This window comes from Sylvia atricapilla, chromosome 1 (genome assembly GCF_009819655.1).
Source record: "Sylvia atricapilla isolate bSylAtr1 chromosome 1, bSylAtr1.pri, whole genome shotgun sequence".
NCBI classification, from domain to species: Eukaryota; Metazoa; Chordata; class Aves; order Passeriformes; family Sylviidae; genus Sylvia; species Sylvia atricapilla.
The window spans coordinates 63,267,809-63,286,255 of record NC_089140.1 but is presented as its reverse complement, the minus strand read 5'-3'; the positions used below and the strand labels follow the sequence as shown (position 1 = coordinate 63,286,255).

Genomic DNA, 18,447 nt, shown 5'->3' with positions numbered 1-18,447 from the left:
CAAGTGTGAAAGACAGATACCTTTGTAAAGAAGACCTCCTAGTGCACCAAGGAAAATGGAACACAATAGAACAAGGTATCCGATGCCTAAGGGAATTGGCTGTGCTGGAGATCATTTTTGCAGAAGATGAGAGATTTCCTAAGAGCCCAGATGATGTCCAGTGCACATCACGGATGTGGTTGAGATTTGCACGGCTTGGACCAGAAATGTACTCGCGTTACCTGGCAACACTGCAATGGAGAGAAGGTGAGGACAAGGTGGGTGTCCTGGCTAATAAACTAAGGATTTACGAGGACACTGTCACCGCCCCAGTTCGTGCCCATGTCTCATCTGTGGAAACAAGACTGGCTGAGCAAGTCAGGAACTTAATTGAAGAAGGCCATCAGAAACTGAAAAAAGAACTTAAGGAAGAAATTTACGATATTTCACCAGAGCCGACGAGAGTCTCTGCGATTAGGAGCAGGCGTCCCCCAGCCAGGGAGAGAGGATACACACCCCGAGGTAACCTTTGGTCTTTTCTTCGGGAGCATGGAGAAGATATGAAGAAGTGGGATGGAAAACCTACCTCCTCCTTAGCAGCCCGGGTACGTGAACTGAAAAGAGAAATGCCTACAACAAAAAGCTCATCTAGAATCAGTGTTGCTCCGGTCTCTCGTGCACAGAACTCCAGACGTTACAGGAATGATGATATGACTGATCCTCTTGAAGGAACCTCAGCAACTCATTTACAGGAAGAGAACAACGTATGCGATGACCAGGAATAGGGGGGCCCTGCCTCTAGCCAGGAAGAGGAAAGGGACAATCGGATCTACTGGACTGTGTGGATCCGATGGCCTGGCACATCTGACCCACAAAGATATACGGCATTGGTTGACACTGGGGCCCAATGTACCATGATGCCATCAAGGTATGTAGGAAGAGAATCCATTTCTATTACAGGAGTAACAGGAGGGTCCCAGGAACTGTCTGTATTAGAGGCCGAAGTGAGTTTAACTGGGAAGGAGTGGCAGAAACACCCTATTGCAACTGGCCCAGAGGCCCCATGCATCCTCGGCATAGACTATCTCAGGAATGGATATTTCAAAGATCCAAAAGGATATCGTTGGGCTTTTGGGATAGCCGCAGTGATGAAAGAAGGCATCAGACAATTGAATACCTTGCCTGGTCTCTCAGATGACCCCTCTGCTGTGGGACTGCTGAAAGTAGAAGAACAAGAAGTACCAATTGCCACAGCAACAGTACACCGTCGGCAATACCGCACAGACAGAGACTCTGTGATCCCCATACATGAGATGATCCGCAAACTGGAAAGCCAAGGGGTGGTCAGTAAGGCCCGTTCACCTTTCAACAGCCCGATTTGGCCGGTGCGTAAGTCCAGTGGAGAATGGAGGCTGACGGTGGATTATCGTGGTCTGAATGAAGTCACGCCACCACTGAGCGCTGCTGTGCCAGACATGTTAGAGCTTCAGTACGAGCTGGAGTCCAAAGCAGCAAAGTGGTATGCAACCATTGATATCGCCAACGCCTTCTTCTCCATTCCTTTGGCAGCGGAGTGCAGACCTCAGTTTGCCTTCACCTGGAGGGGCGTGCAGTACACCTGGAACCGACTGCCCCAGGGGTGGAAACACAGCCCACCATCTGCCATGGACTGATCCAGGCTGCACTGGAAAAGGGTGAGGCTCCAGAGCATCTGCAGTACATTGACGACATCATCATATGGGGGAATACACCAGAGGAGGTCTTCAAGAAAGGAGAAGAAATTATCCAAATTCTGCTGAAAGCTGGTTTTGCCATTAAAAGAAGCAAGGTTAAGGGACCAGCTCAAGAAATCCAGTTCTTGGGGTCAAATGGCAGGATGGTCGTCGCCAAATCCCCACAGAGATAATCAACAAGATCACAGCCATGTCCGCACCTACCAACAAAAAGGAAACACAAGCTTTCCTAGGTGCCATAGGCTTTTGGAGGATGCACATTCCTGAGTACAGTCAGATCGTGAGCCCTCTCTACTTGGTGACCCGCAAGAAGAATGATTTCCACTGGGGGCCTGAACAGCAACAAGCTTTTGTTCAGATCAAGCAAGAGATTGCTCATGCAGTAGCCCTGGGCCCCGTCAGGACGGGACCAGATGTGAGGAATGTGCTTTACTCCGCAGCTGGAAACAATGGTTTGTCTTGGAGCCTTTGGCAGAAGGTGCCTGGGGAGACTCGAGGCCGACCATTGGGATTCTGGAGCAGAAGTTACAGAGGCTCCGAGGCCAACTACACTCCCACAGAGAAGGAGATCTTGGCTGCCTATGAAGGAGTTCAAGCCGCCTCAGAAGTGATTGGCACTGAAACACAGCTGCTTTTGGCACCCCGACTGCCAGTGCTGGGGTGGATGTTTAAGGGAAAGGTTCCTTCCACACATCATGCCACCGATACCACATGGAGCAAATGGATTGCCCTCATTACACAGCGCGCCCGCATTGGAAACCCAAATCGCCCTGGGATTCTGGAAGTTATAACGAACTGGCCGGAAGGTGAAACTTTTGGATTATCGTCTGAAGAAGAAGAAGAAGAAAAGCAAGTAACACGCGCTGAGGAAGCCCCACCATATAATGAGCTACCGGAGACTGAAAGACGATATGCTCTGTTCACTGATGGCTCCTGCCGAATTGTAGGAGCTAACCGGAAATGGAAAGCTGCAGCATGGAGCCCCACACGACAAGTTGCACAAGCTACCGAGGGACAAGGTGGATCGAGTCAAGTTGCAGAGCTTAAAGCTGTCCAGCTGGCTTTGGAAATTGCTGAACGAGAAAAGTGGCCGAGGCTTTATCTCTACACTGACTCATGGATGGTAGCTAATGCTCTGTGGGGATGGCTGAATCGCTGGAAAAAGGCCAATTGGCAGCGCAGAGGAAAACCCATCTGGGCCGCTGACATTTGGCAAGACATCGCCGCCCGAGTAGAGAGGCTGACCGTGAAGGTTCGACATGTAGATGCGCATATACCCAAAAGCCGGGCTAATGAGGAGCATCGCAACAACGAGCAGGTAGACAAAGCTGCCAAGGTGAAAATATCACAAGTGGATCTAGACTGGCAGCACAAGGGAGAATTATTCCTAGCTCGTTGGGCCCATGATGCCTCTGGTCATCAGGGAAGAGATGCAACATATCGATGGGCCCGTGACCGAGGGGTGGACCTCACTATGGACAGCATCTCACAGGTCATCCACAACTGTGAAACCTGTGCTGCAATCAAACAGGCCAAGCGAATGAAGCCTCTGTGGTATGGTGGACGATGGCTGAAGTACAGGTACGGGGAAGCCTGGCAAATTGACTATATCACCCTTCCCCAAACACGCCAAGGAAAGCGGTACGTGCTGACCATGGTGGAAGTCACCACTGGATGGCTGGAAACCCACCCTGTGCCTCATGCCACTGCCCGGAACACCATCCTGGGCCTTGAAAAACAAATCCTGTGGAGACACGGCACCCCTGAGAGAATTGAGTCGGACAATGGGACCCATTTCAAGAACAACCTTATAAACACCTGGGCTAGAGAACATGGTATTGAATGGATATACCACATTCCTTATCATGCACCAGCTGCCGGGAAAGTTGAACGGTGCAACGGACTATTAAAGACTGCCCTGAAGGCACTTGGTGGGGGAACCTTCAAGAATTGGGAACTAAACTTAGCCAAAGCCACATGGATAGTTAACACCCGAGGGTCTGTCAATCGAGGTGGTCCTGCCCAGTCTGAACCCTTACACACAGTGGATGGAGACAAAGTACCTGTGGTACACATGAAGGGCATTTTAGGAAAGAGTGTTTGGATTAATCCCACTTCAGGCAAAGGCAGACCCGTCCATGGGATTGTCTTTGCTCAAGGACCTGGCTACACTTGGTGGGTAATGCAGAAAGATGGAGAAACCCGTTGTGTACCACAGGGAGACTTAATTTTAAGTGAGAGCAGTGTGTAAGGTTTCATTCTGTATGTATATATGCATTCATCTGTAAGAATGTATTGATTTAGGCATGTTGTAGATGGTAATAGAATAAGGGGTGGATTGTCCTGGGTTGTAGTTTAGGGTGTATTCTATCACCATCTTCAGTTAATGGCCCATCAATGCCTTTTGCATGACTCAGAGATAACTCCCTCCGGGCGTTATCTCTCTCTTTAATGGGCCATTAAGGCTCTCTTCCATGACTCATCATCCCATTGTGAGATGCTCCGCCCATGGGGAAGAGCCAAGCATTCTCACCTGGATATAAGCTGGGATTTGGGACAGTAGAAGCAGCCCTCTTCCACTGGATTCCCAGAGGACTGGAGCTACCAGACCTTTCTACAAGATTTCTGTTTCAAGAAGACCACCTCGTCTGGACTGTTTCCATCACCCTGATCAGGTTGTACTCTGACTCTGTCACTGGTTTTTCTTTTTGTATTTATTTTATTTTATTCTATTTTATTTTCCTTTTCTTCTCATTAAATTTTATTTCTGACTTAGAGCCTCTTACTTGGTTTGTTTTTAAACCACAACATTCAGTGAGTAGCCAGCCTACTGATAGGTTTTGACAATCTCACACGGTGTTCCTGCAGCCGAGTGATGATGTTACAGCCTGGATGGATGGACGGGCAGCAAGGTGGACAAGTGACAGGCTGGGTGGGAGGGTGGTGCTTCGTGGCTCATTCCCTACCTGGGGGCTGGGACCAGAAGCCACAGCTCTGTCCCAGAGGAGGAGATGGAAGGCTCTGGCGCTGAGCTTGGCGATGACTCCGGCTCTGTGGAAAAGCCCTGGGGATCCAGTGGGCAGTGAGCTGGGTGCCAGCCTGCAGCACATCTGGCAGCAGGGAAGGGCACAGCACCCTGGGCTGTGTGAACAGGGACATGGCCAGGAGTTCAAGGGGAGGGATTATCCTCCACCCAGCGTGTCTTCATGCCATGTCCAGTTTCACAGGAGGAACATCAACGACCAGCAGTGAGTTCAGTGAAGGGCTGCTTGAAACTTTGATATCTGTAGAAAAAACAAAAAAAAACCCACAAAGAATGTGTGCATGCATTTTATGGTCTGGTTAGATGAGTCTACAAAAAGCAAATGAACTGTAGAGGGAGGAAAAAGGGGCATTTTTTTGTGCTCTCTGTGTCTTTCTCTGTTCAGACCAGATGCGTTTATGTGTTCTACTTCACATGAGATAGAAAGTTACATAGTAAATTAATCGAAGGAAAGTGAACTGGTTGTGTATGAAAACACCAAAAAGTGATCCATTGCGACAGCTTGACATCTTTCATGTTGGTTTTAAGGGATGTGCTAGCCTTGTAAACAGACAACGTTTTCAGTTCTGAGGTTTTTTATTTTTTCAGTCATTCTTCCAACTTATTTGGAAATCTCTTGTACATAGCTGGAAAATGTTTTAGATTAAATCATGAAGTGGTCACTTTGTTAGTTGGATAGAGACTTCAGGTACTGCAGCAGAATTCTAATTTGTAGGAAGCGTCAGTCAGGCCTTGGAGTGATATCAAGAAGTGGTATCCTCCACACTTGAGGTGTATGGTTACAAGCTGTTGTCATTTGTTCCTTTGGAGTTTGGATTCTCCTGGTGTCTGGTTCAAACACTGAAGATATGGGGCAGGGGAGTCAGGCTGTGGGTTGTACCCTGAGGCGAGCAGGATGAGCCGTGGGGCTGTTCCTGGATGTAGTGCAGAAGGCTGTGCCTCAGCCTTCAAGTATTCACTTTTTTAGAAAAAAAAATTGCCTGCTTTTAGTGTCTGTTCTCTTAAAAGTCATAGCTGGTGGAGAATTAGTCATCTTTTATTTGGGTTATTGTGGCAACTCCTGTATGCTTGCGTCTAATTATGCATTAGCATTTTCTGTCTAGTCTGTCTTTTTTTTCTCTTCTGTGCGCCGTGGTGTGATAGAGAAATAGGTGCCATTGCTAATCGAAAAGTACAATTTTAGGGCAAAAGGAAAAATACAATAGTATTTTAAGTGTGCCAAGTCTCAGTCTGCATCCTGGGAGGAATTCATATGAGCAGTGTGTGATGGCATATCTTTTGTCTTTCCTGCAACAGGTTTGGTTTTGTCTCTATTTGGTGTTTCATAAACTACACTGGGCTTAGGGAAAATATTATTCTGAGTAGCTCTGTGAAAGAAACAATACACCTGTTTTCTTTGGTTTCATGCTTGACTGTTGACTTCACCTCCCATCCTTAGCATTTCTGACAACAAACAGAAGCCCCAAATGCAGCAGTTTGGTTTTGCTTAGCCAAGCACCTCTTACTACACCTGGCAGGGCGTGAAATCGTGCAGCAAGGTTCTAGATGTTAACTCTTTCTGACTTCGGAGAACAAGTCCATGACAGCTCTTCAGCTCACGTATTTACAGTTTCCTGTGGAACATGCCAGCACAGCTGGCAGATGTTGCCATTCAGCCCTGGCCAGTTACAATTTCAATAGGACAGGACATTTACATGTTTACAGGACATTTTAGGCAAAAGTTAAAGAGCTCAATGTCAATAAAGAGAGTGTAGCAGTCTCGTGTCATTTGGATGCCATCTCTGTTTTGGGGTTAAAAATATCCGAAATTACCAATCTAGAGTGCAAAACTGTCAGAATATATTATGAGAGAGACAGAAAATTCCCATTGTCAGTGAGAGCCGCTGGCGTTTATTATTACAATTGAATAGCATTTCTGCATCATAGACAACGTTATTAATAATTGCTCATCATCCAGGACTGCAGTAAAGGAGTTGCTCCAGGGGACGCAGTTACCGTACACCACAGTGTAACTGATAATAAAGGCATGTTGCCTTCAGGGAAGATGCTTTCCTTTTTATACACTGATGTTTTACCTCTGAATTCTCCTATAAGAAAGAGATTTCTGCTTATTTGCTGATGTTTTAATGAATATCTGGTGTGTCAGTCCAGTTTCCTGGCCTCTTTTGGCATCTACCACAGTTCAGTTGCTTCTGTGTATGATGTGTGACCTTGATGCAGGCAGCCGAGTGAATTAACGGCTCTCTGATGTTTTGCCTGGTTTAATAAAACATGTTCTGCATTTGGGCATTAATCTCCATGATAGTAAATGCTTTTAATGAATGTCCATGTTGTAGAATATCATTAACATAACATTTTTCTTGGAAGACTGACACAATGCTTGTCCTAGAAAACCTTACGCTCCCTCAGCATTTATCCATGCGGATGCCATATTCCAGCTGTGTCTGTCTGGTGTGTGAAAACTTGGACATTTTTCACCCAGTGGTATTTTTTGGAGCTTTTCCTAATGGGCAGAATGGAACAGACCAGCAGCTCTTCTGGCCACCCCCGTCCCTTCCATCAGTAGCTCAGCTGGAAAATTCCTTTTTTATTGTAAGCAGAGTGCTCATGAGACCAGACAAGTGAACTGAGAACTCTGGGAAAAGGGTTCCAGGTTATATATTCCTCCTAAAAAGCTATTTTTCTGAAGCGTATTCTAACAGTCTGGCTGCAGACAGTACTTCAATAGCAACTACATCTTTTTATTCTAGAAGATGTTATTCTGCAATAAACAGCACAGTTATTTTCGCCTCTGTCCAGTGCAGAGCAAAACAGAGGGGAAGGAGTTCTTCTAATGATACTCTGTCTAACATTTCCTAATTCTGTCTAATATTTCTTTTGCTGCACGTACATGTAGGATTCTACAAGAAGTTTTTCCATTCTGTCTGGAGGCTGGCAAAGCCAGAATCTCAGGCAGACGTGCATGCACACACGTATGTTATGCATGTGTATTTATATGTATGTACATATATATATATCTTGCCACTCGCACTGTGGTGGAAATGTGCAGCAATATTCAAATGAAAAGTGTTGCTGTTGTGTGCATTAGGTGCATATGATTGCAGAAGCATCATTACTTGAGGTCTTTTTGGCAGAGTTCTAAAATCCCAGCTGTTGATGGACAGTGCTCTCAGGTGTTCCTGTTTATACAGCTCAGGAAAATTGCATCTTGCCTCAAGATAAATAGTTATGGTATCACTTTTATGTGAAGGTTACGCTGCCTAATATGGTATTCCTATCTTGCTTTAAAATACAGTAGCAAAGCACCGAGACCTCCTTTTATTGCAGGCTGTGCTAACAGCCTGTAGTAACAGTCTGTCAGAATTTATTGCACTGCTTCTGTAGGTTTTAAATGCCGAGAGTGGGGGGATACACCTGCAATATTTGATTTGTCTGTTTGTTTTATGCTCAGCTGAACTTGATGCTGAACATGCACAGAAGGTTTTGGACATGGAGCACACCCAGCAGATGAAGCTTAAGGAGCGCCAGAAGTTCTTTGAGGAAGCCTTCCAGCAGGACATGGAGCAATACCTTTCCACAGGGTACCTGCAGATAGCAGAGAGGAGAGGCAAGTTGTAAAATACCTTTTGCACAAACCCCCAGCTTGGGGAGCATTGTTGAGCAGGCAGAACCAGCAGCGCTTACAGAGGAAGCACAGCAAAAATGTCCAAGTTCTTCCTCAGTAGAACTGGAATTTCAGATAAGCCTTTTAAACACACCTTCGTGTCCCAGGGGTACTGGATACCTTAAAAGATTAGTCAGGCTCTGCTCCTTGTCTGAGGAAATGTAGAGCACTGAACTACACCTTGAACAGCATTTTTCTCTGCAGCTGAGGAGTGCATCTATGTAAAAATATGGATAGAGGCAGCTGCTTTGTCCACTGGAGTTCAAAAACCTGGGATTGTCATTTGGCAAGGAGATCCCTCAGAAAACTTTGCAAAGTGCAGAGGAAAGCTCAGTGTAGCATTTCTGAACACTTTCCAGGTGGCAGCTATTCCCTCTGGGTGTGATCAGGACGCAGGAGGTCACATGAAGTGCTCTCCTTATCATGAAATGACACAAGTCTGGCATCTCTGGACTGGTTAAAGCACAAGAATGCCAGAGATTACAGGGAGTTGGAGGCTTCCATCTGTTAGGCCAAAATGCAGGGGTTGTTGGACCAGTAAGGAAGCCAGTGGGAAATGATGCATTCATGTGGCAGGAAAAAATGTAGATATTCTGTCCCTGCTCCAAGTGCAGTTCTGCTATCATTTGTAATGTCAGAGCAGGGAATACAGTCCAAGGTTTCCATTTCTCTGCATGAGCGCTATAAATACTCATCTGCAAGATGCTCTGCATGGGTGGCTAAGGAGAGGTGGGATATGTAAATCTAAATTCACAGTCAGGGCAGGAACTGAGTTTAAGTCTCCTGTTTTCTGTAATATGCTGTCTTTTGGACTGAAAGTGGACATTGTCATGGGCTGGGGCTGGACACACAGCTCTGTTAGAGTGTTAGGCTGCCTAACATTTGGAACTTCAGCTTTTTAGGATAATGTGTAACCCAGCTTTATCAAGAAACTCGTTTAATAAAAGATTTGGACTTGCAGTACATGTAAAACAGCAGAGCTGTAGCACATTTAAAAATAATAAATCCCCCAGTCAAATTACAGAATTTTATCTGGGTTCACCTATGAAGGCTTTCAATAATTATATAATTGTTAAATTTAGAAAAACAAGTAAACTGTTCACTGTAATAATTTGATGCTATGCAGCAGCTGGACTTAAATCTGAGTGGCCCTGAACTTATTTGTTTCCTGTTTGCATGTTCTGCTGCTCAAGGAAGAAGATGCTCATCCAAGTATTTAATATTCTTGCAAATTGTCAGTATTGTACTGACAGTAATAATTTGCTTGAGTAATTAATAATGTGAAATGCCCATGCTGAGAGAAGGTACTGGGCATGAACCTGGGTTTTACTGTAATTTCTTAGATTATCTGAGAGAAGAGAGCAGCTGCTTTCTGTTAACATTAATCCTGGTTTCTGAATTTCTACATCCCTTGTATATTGACATTTAGTGACTGTGTGCTTAAATGTGTTTGTTTTTCTCTAAAAAGACTTTTGGTTGAGAAAATTGAAAAGGAGTGTTCCAAAACGGAAAGTTTCAATCTTTGTGCCTGAGTCCCATCTCAGCTTATTTCTGAGAAGGTTATTGCTATAAATACTGCTGCTAAAAACGTTTTGGTTTACAAAAGCAGTAATGGATGTTAGTTTCACAACAAAGATTGCACAGAGTGCTCTTGGCTTTGGGCTGAGGTTGCTGCTAAGCAGCTCCTGTGGGTGAGCTCCTTCCATTCTCAAGTGTAATTATTGCTGATGCAGACAATGACAGCAGCCCCAGGAGCCTTGCCCCAGGTAACAACCTTGTGTAGCTGATTGTCGCATTGCTCTGCCTTGTTTCTCCTGCAGAGCCCATTGGAAGTATGTCTTCCATGGAGGTGAACGTGGACATGCTGGAGCAGATGGACCTCATGGACATGTCTGACCAGGAAGCCCTGGACGTCTTTTTAAACTCAGGAAGCGAAGACAATAATGTGCTGTCTCCCATGCTGGGTATGGAACTCGTACTGACAGCCTGCTGAGGGACAGTGATAAACCACCAGGGCTGCTCTCATTTGTAATGGGTGCTCTTATCTCATAAAACATCCCCCTTGATGCAGATTGACCGTTCTTCGTTAGTGCTTCTCGAAACATTAACATTCAGCTGCTGTACAAGGGAGTTGCTGCAAAACTATGTGATACTTCCACACAATCTAATTTTTCTTACTGCAGCTCCCTGTTGTGTTCATCACAGTCTGGGTAGGTGATGTGTTACATACTGGCTTGAGGAGATTTTTCCCTATATAGGACATTTTGACAAACATCAACAGAAAGCTTGCAACAATTAGGCTTTTATTTTTAAAAGTTACTGCTTAAAATTTGTCCAGAATGTTGCTTGTCAAACTTGGACCAGATGCAAGATCTTCAGTGAGAGATACTGAGACAAGGTTCAACCCAGCAGTTTACATATACACTTGAGAATTTGTGTCTCAGTACTAGATCTTTTAGCTACCATTGAAGTGTTTTCCTAGTTAAAAACTTCAGTGCTAAAATGCCTTTCCTTGAAAGACCCAAAATGATTTTTCTTGTGGGAGATGATGAAGCTCCTTTAAAGGTCCTTTTGGTTTCTTCTTAAAATACATTTAAATATTTTTATAGAAGTACTTACAGTACTCCCTATGGTAAAGGTGATTAACACCTGCTGTGAACATGAAAAATATTACTTGTGGTAAATGATCAAAACACACTTGACTACTAAAGGTTTAGGGTTTTGTGTTTCATTCCAAAAACTGAATTGAGATGGATGGTTTTGGATAGGCATCCACTTTGTGCATTATTAAAGCTGATCATCATTTCAGCTTGCCAGTAATCGCAGAATCTAGGACTGTTTTCCACTTGCTGACTGTTTGGCACATGTTGGACTAAGAAGCTTCATTTCTTCACAGCAAACAGTCTCAGCTGGATTATCTAAGCAAGTGCAGAAACTGCTTTTTTAGCTAAGCAGATAAATGCATTAGCTTTTGAAAAAAATACATTATTTTATGCTGTAATCTAAATATTACAGCATATATGTACGAAGTCTGTACGTGGACATCCTCTGCAATATAATGTATCTGTGCTGTAATAATGTTCCAGCACTGCAGCCTTACTGCAGTGTAAGTCTTATGAATCTCGCTCTTGTGGTTCCAAACATTTTATTTCCCTCTGACTGAGGGATTTTTGTGCTTGCTTTAAGAACCTGGCACCCTAGTATCAAACCAAATGTGCAATAGTCTTCATTCTCAGAAAAATCTAATGGCTTAAAAGTAACCCTTCATTTTGCTGTCATTGGAGAATGGAGTTGTCAGGGTAAGGTTGGTTTGACAATTGGGCTGAACGTCACAAAATACAGGTAAGTTATTAAAATAACTGGTAAAAATGAGAATCAGCTCAAGACACTGAAATGTTTCCAAATTTGCCTTGCTATAAACATTGCCAGCTTTTGGACGTTGGCTTTGCAACATTTCATGACAGTAAGTTAAACTGCAAAATTGAGTTAGCTCTATCACTCCTGAAAACTCCTCTGTGTGTTGTGTGAATTGATGTAATGCATGCTGGTGTACACCACATAAGGTAGGCTCTCTAAAACTTCTAGTGATAAAATATAACTCAGGTACTTGAGGAACAGGCATAGACTATTTGAACTGCTCTGCAAACAGTCTGAGCAGAGGTAAGGAGTAGCTCATATCTATCCGACCCTTCTGAAAAAGTTTTTAGTAAGATTTTTAAGAGAATTTTCTCAGTGAAGTTTCTCACCAGCTGAAGCTGGATGCTCTGAATACGGATAAACACTTGTTAGGTAAAGGAGAGAAGGAAAGAACGGCTTTCTTTGGCAGATCACATAGTTTTGATGTTTCCTCATTTTAACTTTTTTGCTGTTAGGAACTGTCCAGGGAAGAGGATCTAATTCTGAAACCTGAACTCTCAAACTGCAAGCAAACACTGTTACACTGAACTTGCTTACAAGTCTTTTTTTGCACAGGATATGGAGGAAGCAGCGTCTTAAAATCCCACTCCTGTGCACTTGAGCTGTGGTATGGCTCTACCAAAGGATTGCTTTTGTTCTGAATTGGTTTTTCTATTGAATCTTCATTTTTAGTCAAAACTGTTGATGACCTTTATTGCCTGCTCCCTGGTTGTTTGTTTGGTTTTAAATTTCCCATTTGCATAGTTTTACACTGAATTTATTGGGGGGTTTCCTCTCGGTGTCTTCCAAAAGACTGAAAACAACCTGCCAATGCCTCCCAACCAGCGCTGAGCTGATGTTCATCTATTGACTTCTCAATCCCCTTGCTGAGCCAGAGCTTGACTGCAGCTGTTGTTGTTGTTTTCCCAACTCTCAGGGCCCGACTCCACCACCTACGTGAGCGAGATCAGCCTGCAGGTGCCGAGCCAGTCCGAGTTACGGCAGAAACTCTGTTCCCTGTCCTCGACCTGCACCGACTCCGCCAGCCAGGACGCGAGCGAGGGAGAGTCCCCCGTCGTGCAGTCTGACGAAGAGGAGGTTCAAGTGGACACTGCCCTTGCTGCTGTAACTGAGAGAAAGGGTGCTTCAGATGGCAGTGATGAAAGTGACTCTCAAACTATTTGAATCTTAAAATCATATCCTTTAAGAATGACTTCTGAATGAATGAACAAGTGAATGAAGAGCTTGCCTGTGTAACAGTTTGCTAACCAAGCATAACAGCCAGATCTTTTTACTTAGTAATACTGCCTTTTTACAAAATTGCCAGTCATGTGGAGGTTGGTTTTTAAAGAAAAAAATTATGCCTAAAGCACACACACTTTAACAGTAGTCTTGGGGCTCAGGGGAGCAGTAAAACTGTTGTATATACTATGTATAAGAGAATTTAAGGGGAAGGGTAGAAGTTACTTTGACCACAAACCTTTAAATGGCTGATTGGAAGTACTTAAGAGTTGATGTGTAATACTGAACCCAAATTGTTCCTTGCATGTTTTCAGCTGCTGCAACTGAAAATTTAGGGTCCGAACCAAAATGAAAAGTTATTTTCTACTCTTTACTACCTACTGTCTGCCTCCTCCCTTTGTCTACTAATGCAGCAATGTCTACTGTTCTCACTCTTCTTATTCAGGACCAACTTAGTTATAGGTGTTAAGGAAAAAATAACGCGAGGAGGAGGAGAGATGCATATGGAAATGTTGCACTCCTTGTGGAGCAGGTATCTTAGCTTTGTGTACTTCCTCCTCTTTCGAGATTAAAATAAAGAATTTCTATCCCAACCCTGTCTTTTACTTGATTACCCAGGTATTTTATCCATGACAACTGAACAGAGGAGCCTAACTCAGGAAAAGAAATGGTTATTAGGAGCACCAATGTCATGTGCTTTTCCATGGTAACATCTGTTTGACTACCACTAGGGAGATGAACTCGAGTTAATTACTAATTAAGTGCATGTATTTTAGAAACCTCAGGACCTGTAGGTCCTGCAGGACCTGTAGGTCCATTTTTTCTGCAGTCATTTTTCTCTTTGAACTGGAGGTCTGACCATGTCTATCTAACACCTGTTGCTTGTCAAGTCTCATGCTCTATTTTCAGGGATCTGCTCTCCTTTGAGAAGGCTCCTGGCTCCTGCTCTTCCTGCACTGAGGGAAGGAATGTAATCAGAAACAGCGTAAGTAAAAGGATGAGCTGTGATGTAGATCCCTTCCACAGACCTGCCCTGACAAAGCCAATGGCTGGGAAGGAGGTATCTCCTTGCAGCTGGGCAGGGGCCAGTTTCCTTAAGGATTCTCCTGTTAGCTGACAAAGTGTTTCCTGACACCTGTCTGGGAAATGAAGGCTGGAAGCTCCCTACCTACAATTAGAGATTTACTATTCAACAAGGCAGCTGTTGAAAGAAATTTATCTTGAAGGAGCTTCCTTTGCTCTCTCGCTTTCCAGAAGACAGACAAAATGTCCAAAAAAGTTTTGTTTTTTTTATTAAACCTCGTAGTACAAACCTGGAAAGTAAACAAAAAACTGGCAATAAACAACATGAAGTCTTTCCTTACAAGGAAAGAGAGCAGAGCAGCGCTAATAAATTAAATGTCAAACTGTAAGCCATAGTCAGAAGTTTACTGTCAAGAGGGAAAAGTACACAGCAAGGCCATAAAAACCAGACAACCACATTTGAAAACACTTGACTCTGTTTATGTTATTGTTAAATATTCCAAAACAGTTCAGTCTTCTGCAACAACAACCAACAAATTGTATTATAGGACTTTCCTGACAGTCACCACTGGCAAGCTCAGTGCAATATGGGTAGCTACGGTATTGTTGAATTCAATTACGAAACAAAACAGTTTGTGAAAACATTTTCCCTTTTTTATTCCACACATACTGTACACACAACCAGAAAAGGGCAACAGCTACTCCATTATTATTTTTTGTTGTTGTTCAGTGATGTAAGCAGCACTTATAAATGTTACAAGAAAAACCCTGTAAGCATCCAATCCAACCGATGAAGAAAGTGAAACGTAAGGCTTTTCTTCATCTTGTCTCTTTGCCATCCCTCCCCCCACCCCAAGAAAAGGCTCAAGTATTTAAAAAAATTTACAGGCATATGTACAAAAGGTGTGATTTTTTTTTGTTACAACATGAAGAGAAAAAATAGACAAGATGAAAGCAAATGCATTTTCACATTCAAAAGAAATATGCAGACTTGCTAGTGGCTCTAAATGTGATCATATAATGAAACAAATTCAAAACAAAAATTAATGCTTGACTGTGTAAAGGTGTGAAAAACAGCAGTGGAATGGAAATGGAATGTTAGAAAGATTGCACGTCTATGACAAAAGAAGCACTTATGGCTTCAATCACTTTTTTTCTTTTTTTCTTTATTTTTTTAAAGGATGCTATTGAAGGGTTTTTGATAAAGTAGCCAACAGCACCAAAAAATAACAGAATGGATTTCCTAATGAAATCAGGCACAGTTTTCCCTCACATAACTCCTCAAGGCAGGCAGTCTTTTTTCCTCCTTTTTTTTTTTTTTTTTATTTTTTTTTGTTTTTTTTTTTTTTTTCCCAAAGTTTTTATTTTTCCCCCTCAAAACAGATGCATAGTGATGTGCTGGTAAAAGAGAACATACTCCAAATCTCCTCCTTTTGCCTACAGTTAGGAAACAAAGTCCATCTTCAGCTGCCATAACCTCCCAAAGAAAGTGTGTATTCTCCAATTTAAAAAATTACAAAACTCATCTTGCTGTGACAGAATAAAAGACAGCCAAAGTAAAGCAATTTCTTTCAAGTTTTTGTCTCCTATCCCTTTTCTCTCTAGAAAAATCTGTTCGCGTGACTGGAGAACAAATTATAAAACACATCAAACTTTAACCTATTCAAAAAACGGGTTAAAAGCCTTTTTTCACAGTTACCAAAAAGGCTTTTTATTTTTTCAGCCATAGGGACAATACAAATTAATATTTTATCAGCCCCTTGCCGGTTTCAAAACAGTGAACATACGGCAGTTTAAAAAAATCAGACTGCTGTATCTATCTATTCTAAGTACAAAAAAAAAAATTTCAACAGTTTAATGCTAAAACAAAATTAGTTCTCTAAAACCAGAAGAAAATCTTCTTTAGAGCTAGTGCAAAGACAGCTTGTATTCTACAGCAAGTACTCCAAACTATGGTATAATAATTACAAAAAATATATATAAATTGACAAAATGAGAGTGTTGGCATCTTCAGGATTAACTTGAAGCACTTTTGGATGAACTGGAGGATGAAAGCCTAGATGATGGCACGTCCACTGTTGCTCTCTTACGAGGTCCTCTTTTTGGTGTAGGCTTGCTGATACAGTTCTCAATGCTGCCATTTTTACCAGATACTTTTCCACAGATTTGATTGACAAGACTGATTATTTGTTCCTGTTCAGGAAGGGGGAAAAACAAAACATAGATTAGCATCTGCTCTTCCTCCAGAGTCACTTACACAGGACAGCAATGGAGTGCTCAGAAATGCTGGGAAGCCCATCTTGAACAGCTGCTTCTACCCAGTGCTGCTCTCCAAGAGCTGATGTGTCATTTTTTACACTGCTCTGCTCTTTACCTTTGGGGCTGAGTCCCCTCACAGGAAAAGAAATGGAGCCTCAGCCCAGAATCCAGGCACAGTCCTAAATCTTCATCTTGAGTTCTGGGATTATTCACTGTCACACTGGCTTGGAGCCATCACTACACCTCTCGTCTGCACGTGCTCTGGAAGTCTGCCCTACAGGATGCTCATGCTGGACTGGAATAAGTCTGCTGAACTTCCAGTTACCAGCAGAGGGAAGGTATTCCAAAGTACAGAAATTACCATAACGTAACCAGTGAAAGCAAAGCCTCATGTTCCATCCCAAAGCATTAAGTGGCTTCTTATGTTCTGTGGCACATATTCATGGAATTTATGCTTCAGGTTTCATCTGAGTCACCATATTCCCTTTTGGTTTTGTTTTTTTACTTAAATCATAATAAAGCACCTTCTTCCTACATCAAAACCGAAACAAACCCCAAACCCAAGACCGTTTTCCTGAGGCCTCAGTAGGACAAGGGCAAAATTCAGTGTCCTCCCAGATGTTGGGGGCACCGGGCCCGAGGGTGTTGTCACGCTCACCTCATCGTAGCGGTACATCATCTTCAGCCCCCGGCATGACTTCTGCTTCTCCACGTGCCGCAGGGCACACTCCAAGCAGAAGACAACATTTTCATTCTCCTGTACAACCTACAAAAAGAGCAGAGGTGGAGGGGGGAGAAGTGCAGTTACGCTCCAAACTCCACGCAGTATTCAATGATGGCATGAATTACTACACCTGGATTTTACTGCAAGGTAGGGGAAGGAGGTGTAAAGCACATTGTGAAATCCTTCGGGATGTATAGTAAGTAGAAAGAATCGATCTCTTTTTGAGTGTAAGGTTGACAAATATATATCATTTTTAAAAACCCAAACAAACAAAAAGAACACCCCACCAACAGTAATGAGGGCTAAATCAAACAGTACGTGCATTTATTACCATCTCCTATGTAGTCCTAAAGATCTCCTGTAAGGAGTAGTTTCCCATTATTTAAAATGCTGTCTTGAACAAGGATGTAATCAGCTTAGCCACAGGATTCCTCAGCTACTGTCTTGTTCAGCAGAGGTCACATTTGCTCAGCTGGCTGCCTGCCAGGCCTGCATACTCAGCTTGGAATTTAACAATCAAGTTGGGTTTTTTGTCCTCAACTACTGTTAAAGAGTGACATGGAAAAGTCCTTCCCATGATTAAGCTTACTCCAGAGCAAATGGACCAGAATTAAGAGGTTCTGGTTTGTATTTTTTTCCCCCCAAATAAACTCATTATAAAGTTACTTCAAACTAATGCTACTTAAAAAGTGGGTTTAAGACATGTATAACCTGAGCATATTTTATCCTAGGGAGGGAAACAGCTACATCTGACTATATGCAGTTACATTTCATTGCCATTCAAAACCTAACATCTATAATCAAAAAAAAATCCCCAAAAGATGACAGAGAATAAGAACTCCCAAACCGAAAGGACTGAATAGGGACTCACACTCACTGCATTATGTTTATCTGAGTATCTGTTCTTGGGATTAAATGGTATGTAAGGTTGTGGGAGGGGCTTCTGGTATTTTTAATGACATTGCTGTGTTTGTAGGTGTTCTGCATACAGCTCTAAGCCTGGAAGCGTCACTGCACTGGTCAACACACCTTCAAAAGCCAGTAGGCAGTTCTCTCTTAAAAGAGAGAAAGTTCATGGACAGTTTTTGCACAGGCTGGCAAACAGCTTGATGGATGGGATACATCTCCCCGCTTGCAGGGACACTGTCTCAGCACGGGCTGTGGCTGCATGCCCGAGGCTCATGGCATGTGTCTGAGCTATAGCTTGTCCTCAGAGTTGCTCTGCCACAATTACTGCTGCTGGCAACCTGCAGGTGTCTCTGTTAGCCCTCCTAGTGCTGCGCAAACATCTCACAGGTGTTTGAGGGCACTGGTTCATCCCTTCTGGCAGGGTTGGAAGGCAGCTGACACTGTTGTCTTCTGTCACCGCTGGCCAAGGCAGTAA

The 18,447-nt window shown here is 43.2% G+C and overlaps 2 protein-coding genes across 4 annotated transcripts in view; one reads left to right on the top strand and one right to left on the bottom strand.

Moving 5' to 3' along the window:
- Positions 1–13,650, top strand: part of DTNBP1 (dystrobrevin binding protein 1) — a 68,925-nt gene extending 55,275 nt beyond the window's left edge. For all 3 annotated transcript variants that reach the window (XM_066324267.1, XM_066324250.1, XM_066324258.1), the window contains exons 8-10: positions 8,207–8,362; positions 10,240–10,383; positions 12,753–13,650. In XM_066324267.1, the coding sequence (XP_066180364.1) occupies positions 8,207–8,362; positions 10,240–10,383; positions 12,753–13,000 (548 nt within the window). In that variant the 3' untranslated portion in view covers positions 13,001–13,650. The remainder of the gene's footprint in view (positions 1–8,206; positions 8,363–10,239; positions 10,384–12,752) is intronic.
- A 2,307-nt stretch (positions 13,651–15,957) lies between these two features.
- JARID2 (jumonji and AT-rich interaction domain containing 2) overlaps positions 15,958–18,447 on the bottom strand; it is an 89,608-nt gene continuing 87,118 nt past the window's right edge. The window contains exons 15-16 of the mRNA XM_066324240.1: positions 16,998–17,105; positions 15,958–16,273 (exon numbers count right to left, since the gene is read on the bottom strand). Coding sequence (XP_066180337.1) covers positions 16,097–16,273; positions 16,998–17,105 — 285 coding nt within the window. The 3' untranslated portion in view covers positions 15,958–16,096. The remainder of the gene's footprint in view (positions 16,274–16,997; positions 17,106–18,447) is intronic.